General features: G+C 41.6%; 1 protein-coding gene across 9 annotated transcripts in view; it reads right to left on the reverse strand.

Annotated features, from left to right (window-relative positions):
- The window catches only part of PLCB4 (phospholipase C beta 4), a 130,156-nt gene that overhangs the window by 25,587 nt on the left and 83,460 nt on the right, over window positions 1-21,109 (reverse strand). For 3 of the 9 annotated variants that reach the window (XM_040059116.2, XM_040059118.2, XM_040059117.2), the window contains 4 exons: window positions 4,099-4,199; window positions 1,909-1,989; window positions 1,562-1,621; window positions 201-344 (listed from right to left, as the gene is read on the reverse strand). In XM_040059116.2, coding sequence (XP_039915050.1) covers window positions 201-344; window positions 1,562-1,621; window positions 1,909-1,989; window positions 4,099-4,182 — 369 coding nt within the window. In that variant the 5' untranslated portion in view covers window positions 4,183-4,199. Of the gene's footprint in view, window positions 1-200; window positions 345-1,561; window positions 1,622-1,908; window positions 1,990-4,098; window positions 4,200-5,421; window positions 5,469-6,181; window positions 6,437-6,583; window positions 6,693-7,237; window positions 7,332-21,109 lie in introns of those variants that run through there. The other 6 variants (XM_040059121.2, XM_040059114.2, XM_040059115.2 and 3 more) reach the window with 6 other exon arrangements.

Here is a 21,109-nt window from a genome sequence, read left to right on the forward strand (position 1 = left end):
AGGCTGATAAATCACTATTTCCTCCCACCACGGCACACAGACACGCTCCACATGGATGTTTGCTGTCCTTTGGAAGAGCGAGGCAGCAGACACTAAACTGGGTATTTCAGTCAGCCACACAGGCAGACTCAGGAAAAACAATTGAGCACTGCTGATGAGTTCTTCTTTTAACTCCCACACACTGTTTAATTGTGAAATACCTTGGCTATTTCTGTGTTTTCCGCTACCATGAAAGTGAAGCTGATGTTCACCAGATCTGTGCCACTGCAAACACACACTATCCGTCCTTCCAGCTCATTTTCTGATTTTCCAACAGCCTCGAGTGCAGTCAGTATTTTGGGATCCTGCGAAACAGAATAAATAACTTGTTACATTTGCAGCACTTCTGTTATGCAAGGCACTATGATAAAAATGCATTTTCACCCCCTTATGCATTTACTGCTTTTTTAAACCTTTGCCAGTCATCTTAAATGAGTGCTTTCACTTAGAAACATCGTGCAAACCTGAAAAAACAATATATTCTAACAGTTAGGGACATGATTGTGAGAACTCATATTTTCACCACGAAAAAGAAAAATTAATCACTCCAAGGACTGGAAACAGAGGAACAGTACTAATCTCTAAGTTAATTATTCCAATCTAGTTAAGTCCATAGTTCCTGAGAGTCACGATGTCTGTGACTCCTTGGCTGTTCCTTAGCGACAAGTCACACAAGCTGTTGGCTCTGCTGCTGGAGATTTAATGGGTATATTTTTTAATATTTTTTTAAGGACAGGGTTGAAATCTGAAGCACACTGGTGTGGCTGTCAGCACATGGAGACAGGAGCCGTCTGCATCGTCACATCTCATGCCCCTTCTCTGAGGGACAAAAATCTCAGTCTACGGATTCCCAAGAGAAGTTCTAAGAGATAGTTACCTACAGTCAACACAAAACCACTTAACATGTGAAAGTGGAAATGCAGGAAATACAGCAAAATCTTCTAAACTGAAGGCCTGCTGGAAGGAGAGCCACAATTCAGTGCAGAAGATCCTGCATATTCCTTCTGAATGCTACTGAGCATTTTTCCAAAGTTTTGGGGTTCTCCAGAACTCCTATCAGGTACTTCTGCTTATAACTCTTAAAAAAGGCAGACTGTGACCAGCTGCCCTCTCTGACCACCTAAATGCATAAAGAGATGTTTGCAAACAAATCTTTCTGCATTTTATGCCAACAGAGTAAGAAGATAAATTAAATTCAAATAGATAGGAACAAAATATGGAAAATTAAGCATTTTTTTCAGATCCCTAAAATAAGTATCACAATAAACTGTTACAAGATAATTAAAAATCCTGATATGTGCTCTTAACGTCTGTTCAGCTTTAAGTGCAGCCTGAATCCTGATGACTGAACCTTCCCACTGCAATCAGAACAAATCAGTCAAAACTTCAAATTTTAGGCTATGATTGCAAAATAAAAGCTGTGTTACTGGTTTTATTTAAAGAAATTAATGCTATCCTGCATTTCACCTTCAGTTTAAATATTCTTTGTTTAAATGAAGAGTATAAAGTAACGACAGAGTACCTTTGGTACAGCTCCAAAACGAACACTGTTGATCAGGGAGCATTCTAATACCTGTCCCTCCTGAAATGACAAAAAGGGTACAAGTTCAAAGGTCTGTTGGGACATGGTTCCATTGGGAATTTCAGCAAAAACAAACGGTGAATTTCATTGGCAAACACTAAGCAGTATATTCTCCTTTAAGATCAGTGAATTCCCTCTTAAATGCTTCACTTCTGTCAATTCTCAAAGAACAGGATGAAGACCAGTTTTGTAAATAAACTAACACGGTATTTTAGATTTTTGAAAACCAGAATATAGATCAAGTGCAATAACATAGAATATACATTCCTGACATAATTGTCACATACCTTTCCTTCACTTTTCCAGCTCAGAAAAAAACCAAATTCATCCACTTGGAAGAGACAGTTGCTTTCAAAGACGAAAGATTCCTATAGAAAAGAAAATACAGACCATTATTTTAGTCAGTTTGACAAATATCAATTACTAATCATTTAAAAATAAAGGACTGTTCTGTTTCTTCCCTAAGACCCTCCTGTAGAATTTGCTGCTCCTCAAAAAAATCAGAAGCAAGAGAGGCAGGCTTCTAAAAAAGAGACCACTTTTAATGATTTGTCTTATTGTTGATGCTTGAGACACTGGAATGTACATAATTAATATTTTCCTACCTCATTGCAACTAAATGAAGACGTTTTATTTAATAGAAGCAGCGATTCTTACCTAATAAAAAATCTTAATGAAACGGAACTTCCAAAAAATTATTGAAAGTTAAATGCTTTAAGGTAAAAAAGATATAATTTGCCAATGCCACCTTCAGGATCAAATGGCCACAATTCCTTGTAACGTGCAGAATTTGGGAAGCACTTTTCTGTCACACTATGGCAGTGTACATGCTGTGAGTGCTTTGCAGCCTGAGTATCTGACAAGCAGAGCTTGAAGGATATTGATTTGTAGAAGAAATCAGGAAAGAATGGCATTCCAAAGAGACTAGGCAAGGCAAAAAAAAATCAGATTAGCTGAATTTAAAAAGAAATTTCCTCCACGCACCTCCAGCCTCAATTAGAGCATCGTAAATTAAGCTTAAATGCAGGAAAACAGCGTGCAGAATCAATCACTTCTTCAAGAAGAAAGAGGATCCAGAACTCCCTGACTTCCTTAATTGAAAACCAAGGCACATTTGTGAGAAGAGTCCTCTGTGAGGAAACAAACCAGGCTCCCAGCTGTACTCCAGAAAAACTGGAATAAACTGCAGTGGGAGAGGATCACAGGATGGACAAACAACGTTTGGGGGAAAGCAGGACCCCGTTTCTGTGGAGTTTTGGGGGCAGCAAATTCAGCTGCAAGGAGGGAGACCTCAGTGCCAGCTGCTCACCCCACATATGCCCACAAGTGGAGCCTGACCTTGTCCCTGTCACCACATCCCAGGCCCAGGTGCTCACGGAGTGTCTCTGATATCACACCAAAATCTGAGCACTAAAAACTCTCCCCTGTATCTGCCCATTCTCTGTTTCTTGGTGAAGGTGCAAGAGAATAAACAGGGGCTCTGCCCCCTCACTTAGCTCCTCACAGGCTGTGGCTGGAGCAGTGCTTGCTGAAGGAAAAGAAAGCTTTTCTTTCCTTCAAAAGGAATTTCATGTCCACCAATATCTGCTTCATTTATCTGGACCCAAATCTGGAAATACAGGGTAAACCAACTATCCCTATCTTGGCAGGCCTCGTGATAAAAAATACCTTTTACTTACATTTCAAAAGATAAGAAAATACTAATATCCCTGAAGGCACTTGCCTTCAACTTACAGAGTTCTCCTGTTCAAACAAGATTAAAAATACACCCTGATAAAATAATCCTTACCAGCATATCAGTGCTGAGTATAAGGTAAATTTCTCAGCATTTTATTTCAGCTGCCTGTGTAAAATGCCCTGTTTTGCATTCCTTTAATAAATGTGGATTAAAGCATGGCTGAAAGCAGGATCATAGTAATCATATTTCAGATAGAGTGCAGATTGATTTTCTAAAGTAGATAAAACCACTCCAGTTCTCAAATGATGTATTTGAATCAGAATATGAATGTTCTGTGTTCTCTTACCTTCCCTTGTAATAGGCAGGTCCTGAGTTTATATATTAAAAAAAGCGCAATATTCTCCCTCCCTCCATTTGATAGATAGTACAAAAAAAAAAAAAAAAAAAAAAAAAAGATTCACTTTGTTTAATAATGTGCTTTATGAATCTGCAAAGATGAGAGTTTTATACATGTTACAGATATTTTGATCCAATTCTCCCTTCTCTTCCTCAGGGCTTAGGTCAAATCAGAGGGATTAAATATATTTTAAAGCTATTTCTTTTAAAAGGGAAAAAAAAAAAAAAAACCAACAAAACTATATAGCAATAAAGTGTGTTGGTATTGCCTTCCCCAGACATTTCTGAGGGCATTATCAGAAAAAATTAAAGTTTTGTGTACAATGAAAGCAAAGCATGAAATATTCTAGAACTTCTGCATATTTAAAAGAGAATAGCAAATGAAAGGCAGCTGGCTTCTTACCTCTTCGTATCTATCAAACACAGCTCCATCTTGCATAAAAGAGGGAACTGGCTTCTGCCAGTTAAATTCATAAGGTTTTGCCATGATTACGGGAGAAAAACCTGAAATGGAATGGAAAAGCACAGTTCAATTACTGTCCTTCAAAAGGAGTACTTCAAAGGCCAAGCAGGACAAAAAGTGACTTTTAGCTTTTCCTTTCACACAGGAGTACTAAAAAGTCACAGGGCATTTCCAAATCAAGAGCTTTCCTCCTAGGAGTATTTTTTGTTTCATATCCTTAAAATGGAAAATACCTGTAAAATGTGTGTATGAAATTAATTATTTGAAAAGCATTTGCACTGTAACTTCTAGAGTACAATGAGGCTGGGATTCACTTAGCTCTAGGTGACAGAATACCACAACCTGTAATGAAGGCACAAATGCTTCTTTATTTACTGGAAAACATCAGATGCTACAGAGACAGTCTGTATTTTTTCTTAACATCCTAAGCTGTACGCTACAGAGGCAAAAGACAATTTTCGTTTCAAATTTCATTTACGTTAAGTAAATTCCTGGGTATTTTCAGTCACTTTTTATCCATAACTCAAGATATGAATAACATATACGTCAAAATTCATAGGGAAAAATACTGTTTAGAGGTACAGGCCATTAAATAAAACTAGGTAGTTGCATTGTGCACTTCTGCAAGAGAACAAATGTGAACAAAATTGTTGATTTAAAATAAAAGGGCCTACAAGGCCCGGGAAAATTTGTCCAAGGGAGAGGAATAAAGAGTGCATAAAACTCCAGGGAGAGCATGAGAGCCTGGGCAATCCATGCAGACAGAGATGTCTCCTTTGGCTGAATTTTAAACCCAAAATGAATGCAAGTGCTTAAAAGAGTTTGAGAACTTTATAGTATGCCCCTTGTCTTGTTTTCATTCGCATAAAACATCTAACAAGAAAAAGAATGAGAATGAAAGAACTGTTAAAAGCCTCTGACATTTGCTTTAAGAACAGTTATTTCTGGTAAATTTCTACTGAAAAAAATTACCCTACTACTTAAAACATCATGTTAACCCATCTCCTGCCCTTTTTTGGTCACCGATACAGAAATCAAAAACAGAGTTTGAAAGCTGTTTATACATGTCACCATTAAGTATTCATTTTCATTGAAAATGGGATGAAAATTCAAAATAATAGATCTCTATTCCCTAATCTTAAAAAAAAAAAAAAAAAAAAAGGAAAAAAAAAAAAGCGCTAAATGGTATCTAAACTATTAGTCTGCTTTTTTTCTCCCAAAGAAGAGATGCTTTGAAGGAAATAGATCATCTATATCCAATACCTTATCAAAAGCTCCCTTTTCTTTTTGCCAGTCCTGTGCATTTGGCCCTTGCCACTCTGTAAACAAGGAAAATTGTCTCATTCATGAGGATTACGAGCTGTTTTGAGATCCTTTCAAGGAACGTGCCAAATGATAATTTAATTTTATTTTAATACATATAATTCTCACGTCTCTTCCAGTTTAGGTCAGCCTAGAGCAGCTTTTCCCTCATTTCATGGAGGAAGCTGGATGACAGAACATCCACCCCACTGCAGCAGCACGGTGGGGTCACGTTCTGTGCAGCTCACACAGAATAATCACAACAAATTGGAAACTCAGTGGTTGTTATTGGGGAAAGGAAACTCAAAGCATACACACCTGAAGTGATAACCACGATTTTCATGGCACGCTGGCTGTTCCCCTATCTATTTAAATGTCTTTTATTATCAGAATGGTCACAAGAAGGAAAGTTCCTTCAGATACAGCAGTTAGTTCATGCAGCAATAAATGCTCCCGTCCTTCTGGGAAAATCTGACACGTCCTGTGCTAAAACATCAGAAACGTTGTGGCACTTTTAAGGCTGTGAAGAATACTCCTCCACAGTCCCAAGCCTTTATGAATGCCTTTTACCCTTTTATGCCGGTGCTGAACCCCACACAAACTGAGATTTAAAAACCTACAAGTTCTCTGAACTCTAACGCTCCTTGCAGCAGCTGGCACTGCGAAACCTGCAGGTAAAGAGTGCTCGAGCACACCCTTCACTCCCAGAAACACTCATTACCTTAACGCTACACACACGCACTTGGTCAGCCCGGCCGAGCTCATCATCCGGCCTCAGAAACACAGCTCCGTAAATCCCTCCTCCGCAGGGGTCTTCTCCTCTCTGAGGGCACTCACACAGCCTCATGGACTCGTTACTTCACGGCTGAGGCATTAGACACAAGGAGCTCCTCAGCTGGCGCCGCAAGGCGCATTTCCCAACCCGCGCTGTCAGCCTGAGGCCTCTGCACTTTTCCAGCCGCCTTCCCGAAGTGGGGGCTCTGGGCCGGGACACGGTAACCCAGCACCACCCCCTGCCACAGGATTATTTGCATAACCTCGCAAGGAAACACGCCTGATTGCTCCTAATTCATCAGGCAATCGAGTGCTGTCTCGGGGGCTGCGGCCCGTTGTTGTTTCCCACCTTGGCGAGCCCTCCTCTGGCTCTGCCCTCGCAGGTCACTGCAGTTTACAGATGAACTGGGACGGATGAAGTGTGAGGGAACGGCCGCTTGAGTGCGCGCAGCAAGGAGCTGGAGGAATTGTAACAAACAACATTTTTAAGCTTTGGCAGCAGCGCAGAAGGTGAAGAAAATTCTCTCCGCCTCTAGAAAAGCTCTTTTCAGTCTCTCACATTTCTTACGCTCCTCTCGAAAATGCAGGGTTGTTTTTTTTTTTTTCCTTAACCCTGTTAGCTTTTAAGATCACCAAACTAAAGCACAAAATATCCCCGTGTCACTCTTTGGACCTCTGTTAATCTTCATCAACTTTTTAGCAGTTCAAAGAGAGTGGAAAACAAAAGCAATCCCAACCAGCAAACCCCAGCAAACATGACATTGTAGCGTTCATATGGCTGCAAATATGCGCATGCATATATCCTCAAGAATTACCCTCTTTAGAGAAATTTACTAACCGTGAAATGTGTGAAGATTCAACTGGGAGACATAGAAGGTTAAAGAACTACATTTAAAGGCAGCAAAAAATTCATTTGAAAACTTTTTTTCCGCTTTTACAAACTGAAATCAAATCTTATTGACTTAAGAGTTCACAAAGTATAATAACTCCTCTGAATACATACCATTCACAAAAGCAGAAAGAACACTCATAAAAATGCACCTCAGGACTTAATTAATGACTCCAAGGGAGAGGGAGGCAAAGTGCAGTAGTTAAATGCCTCTTGCAGTATCTCCCTTTCCTTCAACACTGATTTATGCCTTGAAGGCATGATTTGGATCACATGAAATTCACCTGGAGTACCCAAAAGAGGGAGGACATAAAATTAACCATTATCCAGGGGAGCATTAATTAACACAAAAGTCTTCCTCTTTTGTAAGCTTGGCTGTACTAAGCTAAATCTGGGGCGTGTGGACTATAAATCCTGGGTTTTTTTCATTCTTTGACCAAAAGAAGGACAAGGTGTGGCCGAACAGGAGGAGGAAAGGATTCTGTTAATACGAAGGTGACAAATGTTTGGGGAAAGAGGTGATATTCTAAACTAATCCACAGGGCTGGCTAGCATGATGGATAGGATACTCCTTGGATCCCGTAAACATCCTGTCAATGTTGAGACACTGCTGGAAAGGACAGCAGAGTTCCTTAGAGCTGACCCTCCTGTGTTTCAAACACAGAAACTCACAATTTCCGCAGTTTGCTTAGCCCCCAAATCGTAACGGGACCTGTACTTTTTTTTTTTTGTCATTATTATTTTCACCTCTGGAATGAATCTCTCTTTGCTGAGGTGAGAGGTGAGGAGGCTCCACACTCAGTGTTTGCCCTTTCACCACTTACCTCTTGGAATTACAACCAGCTAAACCCGCCCCAGTTACTGTCTGTGTGGGTTTCAAGTGCAGCACCCACCCAAAACTATGCTGAGTTTAGTAATCTTGCCCAGAAATTTATGTTTTTCTTACAGATACAAGGAAGCAATTAAAATAAAAGCCCAAAAACTGAATCTATTTCCCATTCCCAGTCACCCCACCTTGAAGTACATATAACCTTCACCATCCCTCCTGTTTGGTAAACAAGATTCTTCATTACAAAGACAACCAGATCTAGATCAGCAGACTTCTCTAACTTTTGGGGTTCTTTTATGGAGTCCAGCAAGTCTCCCTGCAAAGCTGTGGACTAGAGCAAAAATCTAGCTGTCCATGACTAAACAGGCAGTGCAGCACTGAAATTCTTATAAAAATGCCCCTTTCATTTTTTTAATGAGGCTTTGAAGTACTTTCATATTCAAATACTATAAATGTTTCTAGAGACTTGAAGAAAAGTCAGATCTTCACATATTTACTCCTCAACGTCAAATTCATTTGGTCATAAAGGTACTGACATTAACATAAGCAAAATGCAGAGACAGGGTGGTTTTTAAACATGAAACCTTGGTTTCAACTCTAGAACTTAAAATTCAGAGAAAGTTGTAAGAAAATAAAAGCCACCATAGTGTGAATCCTATGTAAAAAGTAACAGGGAGAGCCACACTGCTGAATTTCTGCGGTGCCCACACTATATCATAAGCAATTCCAAGATTTTGGAGCTCTCCAGCCTGTTCCACAGTCAAATTTTGCTGGTTTGTTTTGTTTTGATTTTTTTTTTCCTTTTTTAAAAGAGTAATTTTTCAGCAGGCTATTTTTAAACACATTATCCCACAGCTAATGCAAGCAACTTAAACCAGTTCTCCCTAAAACAAGGTCCAGGAACAACAACAACAGACATACAACAGGCGCCTGAGTCTTGCATTGTCTAGCACCAGTCTCAATTTCTATTTTGCCTCATTTTCCATTTCATTTTAATTGCTGGAACGCACTGGCATGCAGGGGCAGCTGAGGGGTTAGATCACAGCAAGAAGGGGCCTGTTCTGCGCTGATCTTATGAGGTTCCCCCCAGTTCAGGGCTCAGAAATGAGTACCTGGTCCTGCCTTCAGGTCCCAGCTGTGCCTCAGTCACCACCTCTGATTCTAACAAGTAGAAAAAAACAGGACTCAAACATCACCTCTCAGCTTCCTCAGACTTTTTCCTTTTTGTCCTAATGGCTTCCTAGTTTGTTCATATCTAGAGTTTTCCCAGCCTTCATATTCATTTGAAAACTCTCATTTTTTGACATAAGTGCTTACCACCCATCCTTTTGGGGAGGGGAGAGCATTTGCCTTTATGAGAAGTGGATGATGTATAAAGAGACATGCTGGTTTTGTAAATAAACTTATTCTGGTGTATTTCCAACAGTCTAACAAAACTACATTCTGACAATTAGAAATACATCTAAATCAAGCCATTATGGGAACCTTCTCAGATGATTCACGCAGGTCTAATTCCTCACAAAATTCTAAATTACAGACATTTCTAGGCCCAAGAAGGCAAATTATTTCTCTGCTCAGCAGCAATACAGAGCCACTGGAGCAGAGTTTCCCTTCTGAACTGATCACCAAAGTCATCTGGACTCATCACACATCTTTGATAGGATTGGGATCAGTCCTTGTGTGCCACCATTGTAAACCAGCTTTATTAGTTTCACTTCCTGACCAAAATGAGCCTTCAGATAGGTGTCACTTGAAATGCCTGGAAAAAACAAAAATAACGTGGCAATTGCAACATCAAAGTGTTCAGGGGAAAAAAAAAAAAAAAACCAAAAAGGTAAAATTTTACCAAAAGAACCCCTAAATCAATAAGAGAATCTATACATATTTCTAGAAAAAGATATGACTTGAATAGTGAGCTAAGACGCGGAGCTATCATAACTGGACGTTACCAAAACTTAAGTGTTAAAAAAAGAATAAACCAGACATGCAAAACTACAAACTTCATGGAATAAGTAAAGTTGTTTTTACTATTCTTTCCTTGCAGTGATAGGAAATTTGGTGTTCATATTCTCAATTTTATAACAGCAAAGGTGAGAGGAAAAGGGAAAGGCACAGATCTCCCCAAGGGATTATTTCAGGAGGGAAAATGCTCATAATGCTGTGAATTGTACAGAGGATTCAGCAATCTGACTCATCAAAAGACAGTAAATGACAACTGTTTTTCATTTACACACATTATTCAGTATGCACCTAACAGTAACATTTTGCTTTAGACCTGTCAGGTGAACTTCATTTCATAATGTGAGCATGTGATGAGGAACCATTCCCTAGAACCTTCCCTCTTTTGCCTCATTCCAATAACACCAACCATACAAAATATTGCCTAAAATTGTGGAAGGTGCTACGTTTTTGTCTTTAGTCAAGCAGAAGTCTTAGAGGTGCCAAAGATTTATTTAGTATAGCATCAAGTGCCCCGTTTCCTGGAAGCCATCTCGTCCCCAGGTAGTAATAAGAGAGCAAATTGGGCTCTGATGAAAACAATGGTTTGTGCAATCGCTGCCAAGATCCTTTCTGAACTGCTATAACGTGTGATAGATGTATACAATGTATCTGGATTTAACCAGCAGTGACTTTAATAAAGTTTAATTACTTTACTCAGTAGCTTTCAATAGAAGGCAGTGTTAAAACAAAGGCTACTTCATGGAATAATAAAACAAACAAATAAACAAGCCAACACGTAGCACTTGCAAAACACCTGAAGTATTTCCTGACTTACTGAAGCTCAGACCCTCTCTTTACTGTTTTGTAAACTCTGACACCTTGTATCGTTACAGCAACAAACCCTAAAGGAATGGGATTTGTCAGATTTATTAAAGAAAACAAGTTTTCAATATGGTATTTGGGCAATTAATAACATACTTAATTTCTACTGTTGTTTAATCTACTGCTGATAGGTAACACATCTTAAGTCAGTGAGTAGCGTTTCTCACTTTTAGGTACACCTGTACAAAGTGTTTGTGCAAACTATTTGAATTAAAATCATGGGCCATTTCGACATTTAGAACTTCAGTTTCTTTTGAGCTTCATTCTGGAGCTTTGTGCTCTAAAAGATCTCAAGCGGAAGTGATTCCTTTACTTTAATGTGATAGGAAGACAGGGATAAATGTTTGAAATTAAAATTCTAAAAAGAGTTCGGATGGGAGTACAGATAGACACGAAACAACCTAAAGTGAGCATCACTCCAGTTACAAATGCAAGAGTTCAGGGATCCAAGAACATAAAACAACTGCAAGACTCTAAGAGCAAATTATTAACTGCAAATACCATGAAAACAAACTTCCAAACTGCATTAATATCAGCAGCCTTTCCTTTTTTAGTGCAAGGCAAAGTTTTGGAAAGAACACAATGTAGTACCTCAAACAAAAATAAAACAAACTACAAATATCAGCTGCTCCGTGACCACATCCTGAGGACACGGTTGTCTGTTTCCAAACACTGACACAGGCCCGGACTTTGTATTAATAAAATGCAATGAAAGGTCAAGATCATATTTTTGTAATAACTTCTAAATCCCTCCGTGTTTGAAATAATCCCTCCAATGGTCAGGTACTTTAGTTCAAACCAAACTTTATTAAAGTTTGGGCATGATTTATTAGGATCTTTTTCAAAATATACAGATATATTAAAAACTAATAAGCTGTGAGGAACATAGATGTTACATTAAAATCTAAAATTAGGAAAGTGACATTATAATTTGCCGGTTTTCTAGATGATTTCTGAGAAAACAAGAGTGACCCACATTGCTGGCTTAAAGTTTCAGACAAAGCTAAGGTGATCTTTGGCAATTGTTCCAGCAGTCTAAAATGCATTAATATCAAAAAACTGCATTCGTTATTTGACAGTTGGCAGTGTGTTAAAAGTAGGTATTTGTTGAACGTTTAAATTAATTACCAATTTCTTGGTACTCTGGATAAAGCCTAGGAACTACAGTCACCATGGAAATGCACAGGGGGTTTATACTTTTAGGATTGTCATTGTGCAGTTTAACCCATGACATCAGTAAGAAGATTTTGGTATCTCTCTCAGGAGATGTAATGCTGCTCAGATTCCATCTCAGCACCCACCTTCCGCCCCAGAGACAGAGGGTTTCACATTCCCTTCTTTAAACTGGAGAAGATAATATGGAATGAAAAGCAGCATAGACCTGGCACCTACCCACCTACCTACCTACCTTCCTTCCTTCCTTCCTTCCTTCCTTCCTTCCTTCCTTCCTTCCTTCCTTCCTTCCTTCCTTCCTTCCTTCCTTCCTTCCTTCCTTCCTTCCTTCCTTCCTTCCTTCCTCCCTCCCTCCCTCCCTCCCTCCCTCCCTCCCTCCCATTTGTTTTCATCTCCCTTTATCATCACCCCTGAGCCACATCTCAAAGGCAGGGGAATGCAGGCAGGGCATTATCAGCTGGTTGGAATGGAAATTCTCCACTGTCCTTCTGCCCAGGCCAACAGTAAATCCAAACCCTGGGTAGGAGAGATTTCCAGGTGCAGCATTTTTTTCCTGCTCACTCCTGTGACGGGCCCAGGCTCAAGGAAGCGCAGCAGCAGAGCTGTGAGCTGCCCTTGCTGAAGTGTGGCTGGAGCAGACTGCAGCTCCCCACAGAGATTTTAGTTGGCTGGTTTCATTTTATTTTTCTGCCAAGATTTCAAGTTCACATCACAGAAAAAAACTATCTCCCTGTCAGTTTCAGGAAAAGAAGCTATATGGGGGTCACAGAGTGTCTTCAACACTCCTGTGCACAAAGCAGATCTGGGAATCAGACTGACTTATAATGGATGGGGAAAAAATAATAATAATAATTTATTTTTCTGCCTGGTCTGTTGTAGAGGTTCAGCCTGTCTGTTTTTCTCTCTCTAGTCACTCTGCCTGCTGTATGCAAAACCAACACTCATCATCAATTGCTCAGGAAAAGATACATCCCCTTTGGGGTAGGTGGGAGTCAAAGGATCCAGGCTGCAGTTGGGGGTGAGCCAGACAGCTCTGGAGTCCTGGTTGGACATTTTGCTATTTCCCATTTTCCTCTTCCTCCCTCTAAACAGGCTAGCAAGACTTGTCTTAATTACAGAATTAGTGATGCTAAGTACCCCTTTCATCACCAATAACACCCAGTGCTAACTCATTAACAAAGCGGGCATTTCGCTGAAGATGACATTGCCCTGGTTCTAATCACAGCGTATCACAACTAGGCAGGGCTGAAAATAAACTGCTGCCTGTAATTTGGAAATCCAGAAGCCCTCTTTCCATCAGGATAAATATGGAGAGCCATGCTGGAGATGCACCAGGTTATCACTTATTTATATCTTTAATTTCGTAGAGAAGCATGAGGAAAAGCAACTGGTTGTGAACTTTTCAGTTATTATGCCTTCATTCTGGTAGGTAGGTGGCAGAGTAAGCATTGATTGTCGATTTGTTTCAGCCACATTTCTTTTTAAATGGTTGTTGTGCCACTGCCCAGAAGCTCTGAAAACAATAGGAAAGATTGCACAGAAAATGTGACCAAGAATAAAGAAAAAATATCCCCAGTCCTTTAGCTGGTAAATTCATAGTTAACCACAAGCAGAAAATGGGAATGCATAAAACATGGCATCACAGACTCTTTCACTAATCCCTGCCTCAGAGAACCCGTGCAATCTGCATATTCATTTCTACAAATCAAATATTAAAACAACTCTCTTGACATTGTGCTCTGTTTCCTGTCACAGCAGTCGCTGTGGAACTGACAGCTGTTGTCTCTTTGGGGTAAAGGGAGGCTGCATGACACTGCTCAGAACTTTATCTGATAAAACAGTTTGGAGTGCTAATACAGTCATAATTGAGGCATTCAGCTGTTTATATTACTTCAGAACAGCACCCCTCAAATGTCACTCTGAATATTAATGTGTGGCTCCTTGAAGAAATGGGGTAAAACCAGGAGTGTTTAAAGAGCAGGGTGGGAGAATGCTCCAAGCCAGCAACCTCCCCAAATCTTCCTGCTGGATGCATTTTGGCTTGTTCAACTATTCATAATACATATAAATGTGAAATTTCTGAAGGAAAGGCATCTCAGTTTTTGATTGCTCCAAGTGGATGATTTGTCAGAGTATTCCTAAAGGGATAAAAATAAAAGTGTTGGTATGTAACCTATTTGTCCAGTATGGAGGCGGAAAGGAGAGCCAGCCTGCCAGTCAGGAGTGCTGGTATGGCCCGCTGGCCCACACAGCCTGTTTGGAACAGATTCTTTGACAGCTCCTAATAAACAGCAAGATCTATGGCATGCCGAGAAATCCCATTTATTCGGATTTCTCTGGACAAGCTGGCGACACCAGAGTCAGGGGATGCAATTTCTCTGAATTCCTAACTTTAGGATGTAATTTGAGTGTCAAGCAGCAGGAAAGGAGAGGAGGAGCTGATACCTCTCTGAGCTCCTCCTCCTCCTCCTCATCATCTCTGCTCTTTCTTGTCACCTGCTGCTGTGAGCCCACCTCTGCTGAGGAGGAAAGGGACACAGCACAAGCAGAGGACAGCTCTGCCCTCACGGGTCTGTGGGGAACACACCCCTAAAGGCAGGGAGACGAGCAGCACTTTCTCCTCTGTCCCTGGAAAAGGGAGAGCGTGCATACCATGAGGACATTCCTGACTCCAGACACCCATCAGGGCAGAAAGAAGTGAAGAGTATAAGAAATGAAAAGGGGAGGAAGGAACTAACAACAGGAAAAGATACAGGAAGCAAGGATGGGGTGTCTGGCACTGATGTGGACTGAGACAGCGTGACAGAGTGCCCAAGCAGACCAACACAGCCAAGAGGGAAGGTGGCCACGTTTTCAACATGCTAGAAAAGAACAGCAGATAGTTTGGGAAAGCTGAAATGGAAATTATTTGGGATAGCACAGGGAAGGCTATTTTTAGAGACTATTCCAAGTATGAAGCTGGGTTACTGCAATATGGCTGGAAAGGAAGGAACTGGGTGGAATACACACTGAGAAAGACCAACAAAACAAAATGCTGGTGTCTGTGTGTGGGGGAGAAAAAAAAAGAAGTGGCAAGAACACTGCCAACGTTCTAGGCCAGGGCAGAAGGGGGTCATCTATTGTGGCAGCTCAGGAGTGGGGATGTCAGGGCTCCTGGAGGTGAGGAGTTCAGCATTGCCCCACGCTGCAGACAGACCAAGAGACGGATGGGGAGAAGTCTGGAAAGGTGAAAGAACTGATTCTAGACACAAGGGTGGAGGTCAAAATAAGAGCAGTCTGTTTGGAAGCCATCAAATGCAGTGGGAATCAACAGATATAACCAGTTACATCATGAAAATTGATAAAGGGACCCTTGCAGAGACAGAGAGAAAATGTTTTGCCATTTGCACTGGCTGGATGAACTGAAGTGTTCTCAAGTGGTGCTTAACTACGGCTGCCACCATCCACTCTGGCCTCCTACAGCTCGGTGACAAGTGGCACATGGGCTTGGGAAAGGCAGGGCCCATCAAAATAAAGAGCAGCAGACCCCAGAGAAAGTGAAGGTAACATTTTTACATGTCTAGAACCGGCTTTGTCTTCATCACTGTTAAGCATTTCCAGCACAATAATTACCATTGCAAAGAATAAAAAACTTGAGCCCAGCAGGCTTTTCCCATAAGAAAACTGGTCAGCTAGTTCAGACTGCTTTTTTTTCCTGTCACATACCTATTAAATGCTTCAGACTGCTTAATGTGATAAAAATGTCTAGACTGGTTTTTGACTGAAAGCTTAAGGAAGAGTGTTCTTTGCCCTTGGCTACCAAACCCCTTGTAAGCACAATAATGTGAACGCTGTCCTCCTGCAGCCCACACTTTCTGCATACATCCATAAATCCATTGCAGGCATCTTCAAAAATCTTGAGACTTGAGAGACCAGCACAGGGAAATGTGAAACATATAGGTACAATATAGTATATATGTAAATATATACCTTGCATATATATATTTATATATATTCTTTGCAAGGAAAAATCTGCAGTTTATAATCTAAGCACAGGCATTGCTGAGGAGGAGAAGATGACAGCACCTCTCACAACCCAGTTAACAAAAGCCCCCCAAAAAATAACCAAAAACGTTCTGCTGAAACTGATGAAGAGCAAACCACTTTGCTGAAGCAGGCAGCAGAGTTTAGACAAGGAATCCCAATGGGCACATTAGGAAAAGCGTTGCCACATGTGAGTCAGTGCATTCAATGCTTTGTGGTCCCAGGCTGCCCTCAGTCTCCAGCAGCTGTTTATTTTTGTGTAACAAAACTTCTAACATCATTATGATCTCTCTAAACTTAGATGCGAGCGCACAGTTTGTACTAAAAATAGCTCTGGCGGTGAAATTACCCAGCTCAACTGGTCCACACCCTCCAGCCCTTTCTTTTTAGGGGCTCTAAATCTGCATCCCTGGAGCAGGGCTGTGGTCAAGGAACAGGTGCATCTGATTCTTGTCAGCATGTGTGACTTCCATGCTGGAAAATCATGGAAAAAGCCTGAGAAGAAACACTGTCCCTGGACACCACTCATCGTGGCTGACTCCATTTCATGGAAATGAAATTTGCCAAAGGAATTAACAGACAACGTCATGTGACAGGAACATCACTCTGGGCTGGTCACAACTGGATTGTCAAATCATGGATCGAAATCCCACTTCCCACCTTCCTGTACCCTATTTGTTCCCAAAGCAGTTCTAACATCCTGAGGGTAATTTTCTGTTTAAAATGCTCTTAATCCCCCTCCAAGACCCTAATTATCTCTTGTTCTTTGTGATTGGACCATAAAGTGCACTGCCAATCAAAGGAGTTGAAAAAGAAGTAATAGGCCACACTCTGCAGGAAAACAACTCAGGGCTTGGGAACATCTACGGGAAGGTTGTTTCAAAGGAGGAAAATGGCAGGTTCTCCACATCAAAAAACCATGGGCAAAAGCATTTGTTCTGTAGAGGTATGGACCCACCACTGTGCCTTTCTGGTTTCCATTCTCCTTAAGATACCATTTTTACTGAGCAACTCAGAATATTCCCCTCTGTTGAAAACAAGAATGTGGTTTTTCAGCATCACCAGGGAAGGTGGTTTTATTGGTTTTGGAGCCCTTGGATACTATACAACCACACTATACAGTGGAGAACAGACCAAGCAAGATGCCACTGTCTAAAATTATTCTCCTGCGAAATAACTATGTGTACAAATTGAAAGCTTGCACCAGGGAGGTTGCACACTGTGGGTTTGTTTGCTTGCTCTCTTAAATATTAATATAGGGTTTGGATCAATGAACCTTTCCTTTTGTCAGTGCACTCTCTGCAGTCTTGGTTTCTGCACAGTCCTCATCCATGTCAGAGGGTGCTTTGCACAGCCATGGCACGGCTGAATTCAATCCCTTCTTTACTACATAGATGTTTGTCTTCTTTGGGCATCTGAATGAAATGGCACATGGAGGGAAAAGGGGCTGGGCCCAGGTGGTGTTTCTCTGGAAAGCCCCTTGCCATCCCCAGAACACTGAGAGTGGTCTGCAAGTTTTTTAAGCTGAGCAGCTGGCAGCAGCCTCCTGAAGGCAAGCGACCAGGCTGTGCTTACTGAGATACCAGGTTGTTGGCAAGGCTTTTTTGGATGGGAGATAAAAGCAGCACAGGGAACGGAGAGGCTACTTCTCCTGAAACAGAAGTGGCTGGCATGAAAACAGAAATACCAGATTTCATAGTAACTGCTTTCCTTTCCTAGGTTGTATTTCTACTGTTTTCTCAAAATCTCAACAGCATGAGCTCGTTAAGGGTTAATGAAAAATACTGCTTACTGCTCTATGCAAACTAACGTGCATAAAGATCAGTGTGTGAGAGTGTGAACAAACTGAGCCCACCCATGTTGTTCTTGATTTAGCACACTGAGGGCACAGATGAGCTCTGTAAACAGGCAGGGTAGTGGACACCAGTGTCCCCAAGTTGTTACCAGTGTATGCTGGAGACAATCCCTTATCAGGGCAACCAGAGGAACCTCCCTGCACAGACCCCATGCAAATGTAGCACACAGCTGCTTGCTCACAGTGCCAGCAAAACTGAGCCCTCTTGGAGCCATCACGGGTGAGAAAAGGAACAAATGCAACTCTCTCTCCCTGAAAAGAGCAGTCCTAACCCCTTGCTTCTGCTTCCTTTGTGATGAGCCCATCTCAGCAGGTCACAACTCTACACAGGTGCAAAGCTCTCATTATTTTCTGCTGGTTTCGTGCAGTGACCAGGTCACACAGGAGTCACATCGAGACCAGCACAAAGGACGGACTGGCAGCACAGACAGAACCGAGAGCAGCGAATTTCAGGTGGCAGAGAATTGCATCTCACACATGCTGGTGGGAAAGACCACTAGGATTTTGAAAACTGGCTGACTTTGAGAATAACTTCTCTCACCTTTGATGCTCTGCAGCCCATTTTGCCAGGACTCTTGGTCTAATCTCCCAATCCTAATGAAAATTTGCCACTTCTTAAATTTTACAACATACTGAAAACTTGGCTTTAGGACCTGGTTACAAAGCCATCCAGGAACTTGCTTAATGTAATGTCAAAAAGCAAACCCACAGCCAACAGGTACCATAGCTGGTAAGCTGGAATGTTTTCAAGGGCCTATTTATTAATAAATCTCATTATTTATTATGAAATTGAACACAAAGAAACAGCAGAACTATCAAGCAGAACGAAGATGGAAAAAATTCCTTCTTAATTTGTTTTTGAAGCTGTGGTTAAACAACCACCTAATCTTTAAGTTCAGAATGGCAATACTTGAAAATCAGGTCGAATACAAGATCCTGCAGGTGTTGGATGCGATAAGCAGGGAAACCCTGCTTTTCATTGGAAATCCAAGTTCACAAACAAGATAAGGAGGAATAAGTTACTCAGGCAAACTTACCACTGTGGCACAACTATCAGATCTAGGAAACAAAGGCAGCTCTTTTCAAGCTGTGTAACGGACAGTACCCCATGACAATTAAAGAAATCAAACTTCCTTTTGCTTTCAGACCTGGCCCTGACAGGCAAAAGATAACATTATCTCTATCCAAACCTGTCTTTCTCAGTTGTGGCCGTGTTTTAGAGCAGAAGTAGGAAACCAGGAAAGAAACCAGGTTGATACACCGAGATGAAAACTACCTGATCCAAAGCTAAACAAAAGGGCACAGCTGTAAATACGAGCTCCAGCCATGCTCCCTGAATCCCTCTGACTGCATGTGCAACTGAACTTGAGCTCCATCAGGCATTTCCATCAGCAACACTACACTGCAAAGCAAAGCCACCTGCAGCTGGAGTCAAGGCATGCCCAGACAGACCTGCTTTACCTGTATACTCAATGTTGTTTACAAAAATATTCTTTTAAAAAGTGTGCTATGTCTCTAAAGTTTCAGTCAATGTTTACAACGAGAAAACAAACAAACAAAAATGTATAAAAATTAAGGGCTTTTTTGTTTGGTTTGTTTTTCATACATGGGGATTAAGAGACTTCCTTTTTTTTTCCTGCATCAAGAGTACAGAGAATTCTTGGAGAATATGAGGCCTCAATTCACCATTCTGTTCACACACAGAAATCCCCTGGCATGAATTAAGTGATGTTTCCAGCTGGAACCAGGCAGTCCCTGAGTGCCAACACCAGTCAAAGACCAGGTGTACATGAGACAGGAGCTGGTAGCAGGGAAGCAGCAGCTCAGGAATGTTTCATTCAAGCCTTCAGCATTTAAACCATGCAGATGTGCAAGCCAGCTCCGAGCTGGCTGTGCTTTACCTGTTGTTTGGGCTGTCAGAACCACCTCACTGTGCTGGCTGATTTAGTCAGCTCCTCAGCCACACACAGCTCCCTGTTACTACAGCCAGGCTGCTCCCAGCTCATTTACAGTGCTTGCAGGGATCCTGGAATTTCTACCCATTACAGTATGTAGGGCAGCCATACCTTCTGCTGCACCGCTCGTGTGAACGCTGCTTTGCAGCGCATTTACAGCCACCCAAAACAGGTTGGCTGGAAGCCTTCAATTATCACAAAGCAATCAGAGATGATTTTAGACTGCAGTAATATACCCCAAGACTCTCCAGTAACAATTGTATTTGTTCAGGAGAACAGCCTGCAGATACTGAAACATCCATAAATCACTCAGTGTTGCTCCAATACCGATTTGTTGTGAAAATGAGTACCTGCTCCTGTGTAACACAGCAGGACACTGAAAACACAGCTCTCTAATAGATTTCTGTCTTCCAACTATGAGCCCCTCCAGGCAGGTGCACTGCAAGGTAAGGTTACTACAGCCAAAGCACGGGTGAAATCCAAACCCTGGGTTTGCACTGCAGCCTTTAAAATTGAACTTTTTCTTCAATAAATCCATTGTTTAAGGATTAAGTTGAAACTGAAACTCAGGAAACTGAAGCAAATTGAACCAGGAAAAATAGGCATTTCTCCCCACTGACTCCAACCTGTGCTCAGCTTACACACCACTGCTTAGGAAGGACCCAGGAGAACCCCACAAGCATTTGCAAGAATTTGCAAGCAGTGCTTCAACGTAAACAATCCACTGGCCAGAGTCGGGTGATCCATCTCAAGAACACCTTGAATGGCATGTCAAACCTATTTTGTTCTTATTCTGTAAAAGACGTAATCAAACAATGATAAATGGTGACAGTGAACATGCAGAGATGACAGAACTGCTCTGCTGCCTTCAGGGAGGAGCCCAGTGCCTCTGTTGTGAACAATGGGAGACAGAAGTGGGATGGTGGGACACCTGGGAGATGCAAAGGATGCAAGTTCCAGGAGTTCTGCTGGCAGAGAATCAGCCAGTGTGGGACACGCAGGTTCATCACAATTTTTGTAACATTTCTGTTTCTCCCAAAGCCCTTGACAGCACATGGTTACACGAGAATCTTTGCATCCATCTTCCACACAGAATCACAGAATCAATTCCGTTGGAAAAGATCTCTGAGATTACTGAGTCCAACTGTCGACTGAACTCCACTGTGTCAACCAGACCATGGCACCGAGTGCCACATGCAGTCTTCAATTAAACACCTCCAGGCACAGTGACTCCACCACCTCCCTGGACAGCCCATTCCAATGTCTACTCCTTCCTTCCGTGAAGAAATTTCTCCTCATGTCCAACCTGAACCTCCCCTGGCGCATCT

This window comes from Hirundo rustica, chromosome 3, assembly GCF_015227805.2.
Source record: "Hirundo rustica isolate bHirRus1 chromosome 3, bHirRus1.pri.v3, whole genome shotgun sequence".
Lineage (NCBI taxonomy): Eukaryota > Metazoa > Chordata > Aves > Passeriformes > Hirundinidae > Hirundo > Hirundo rustica.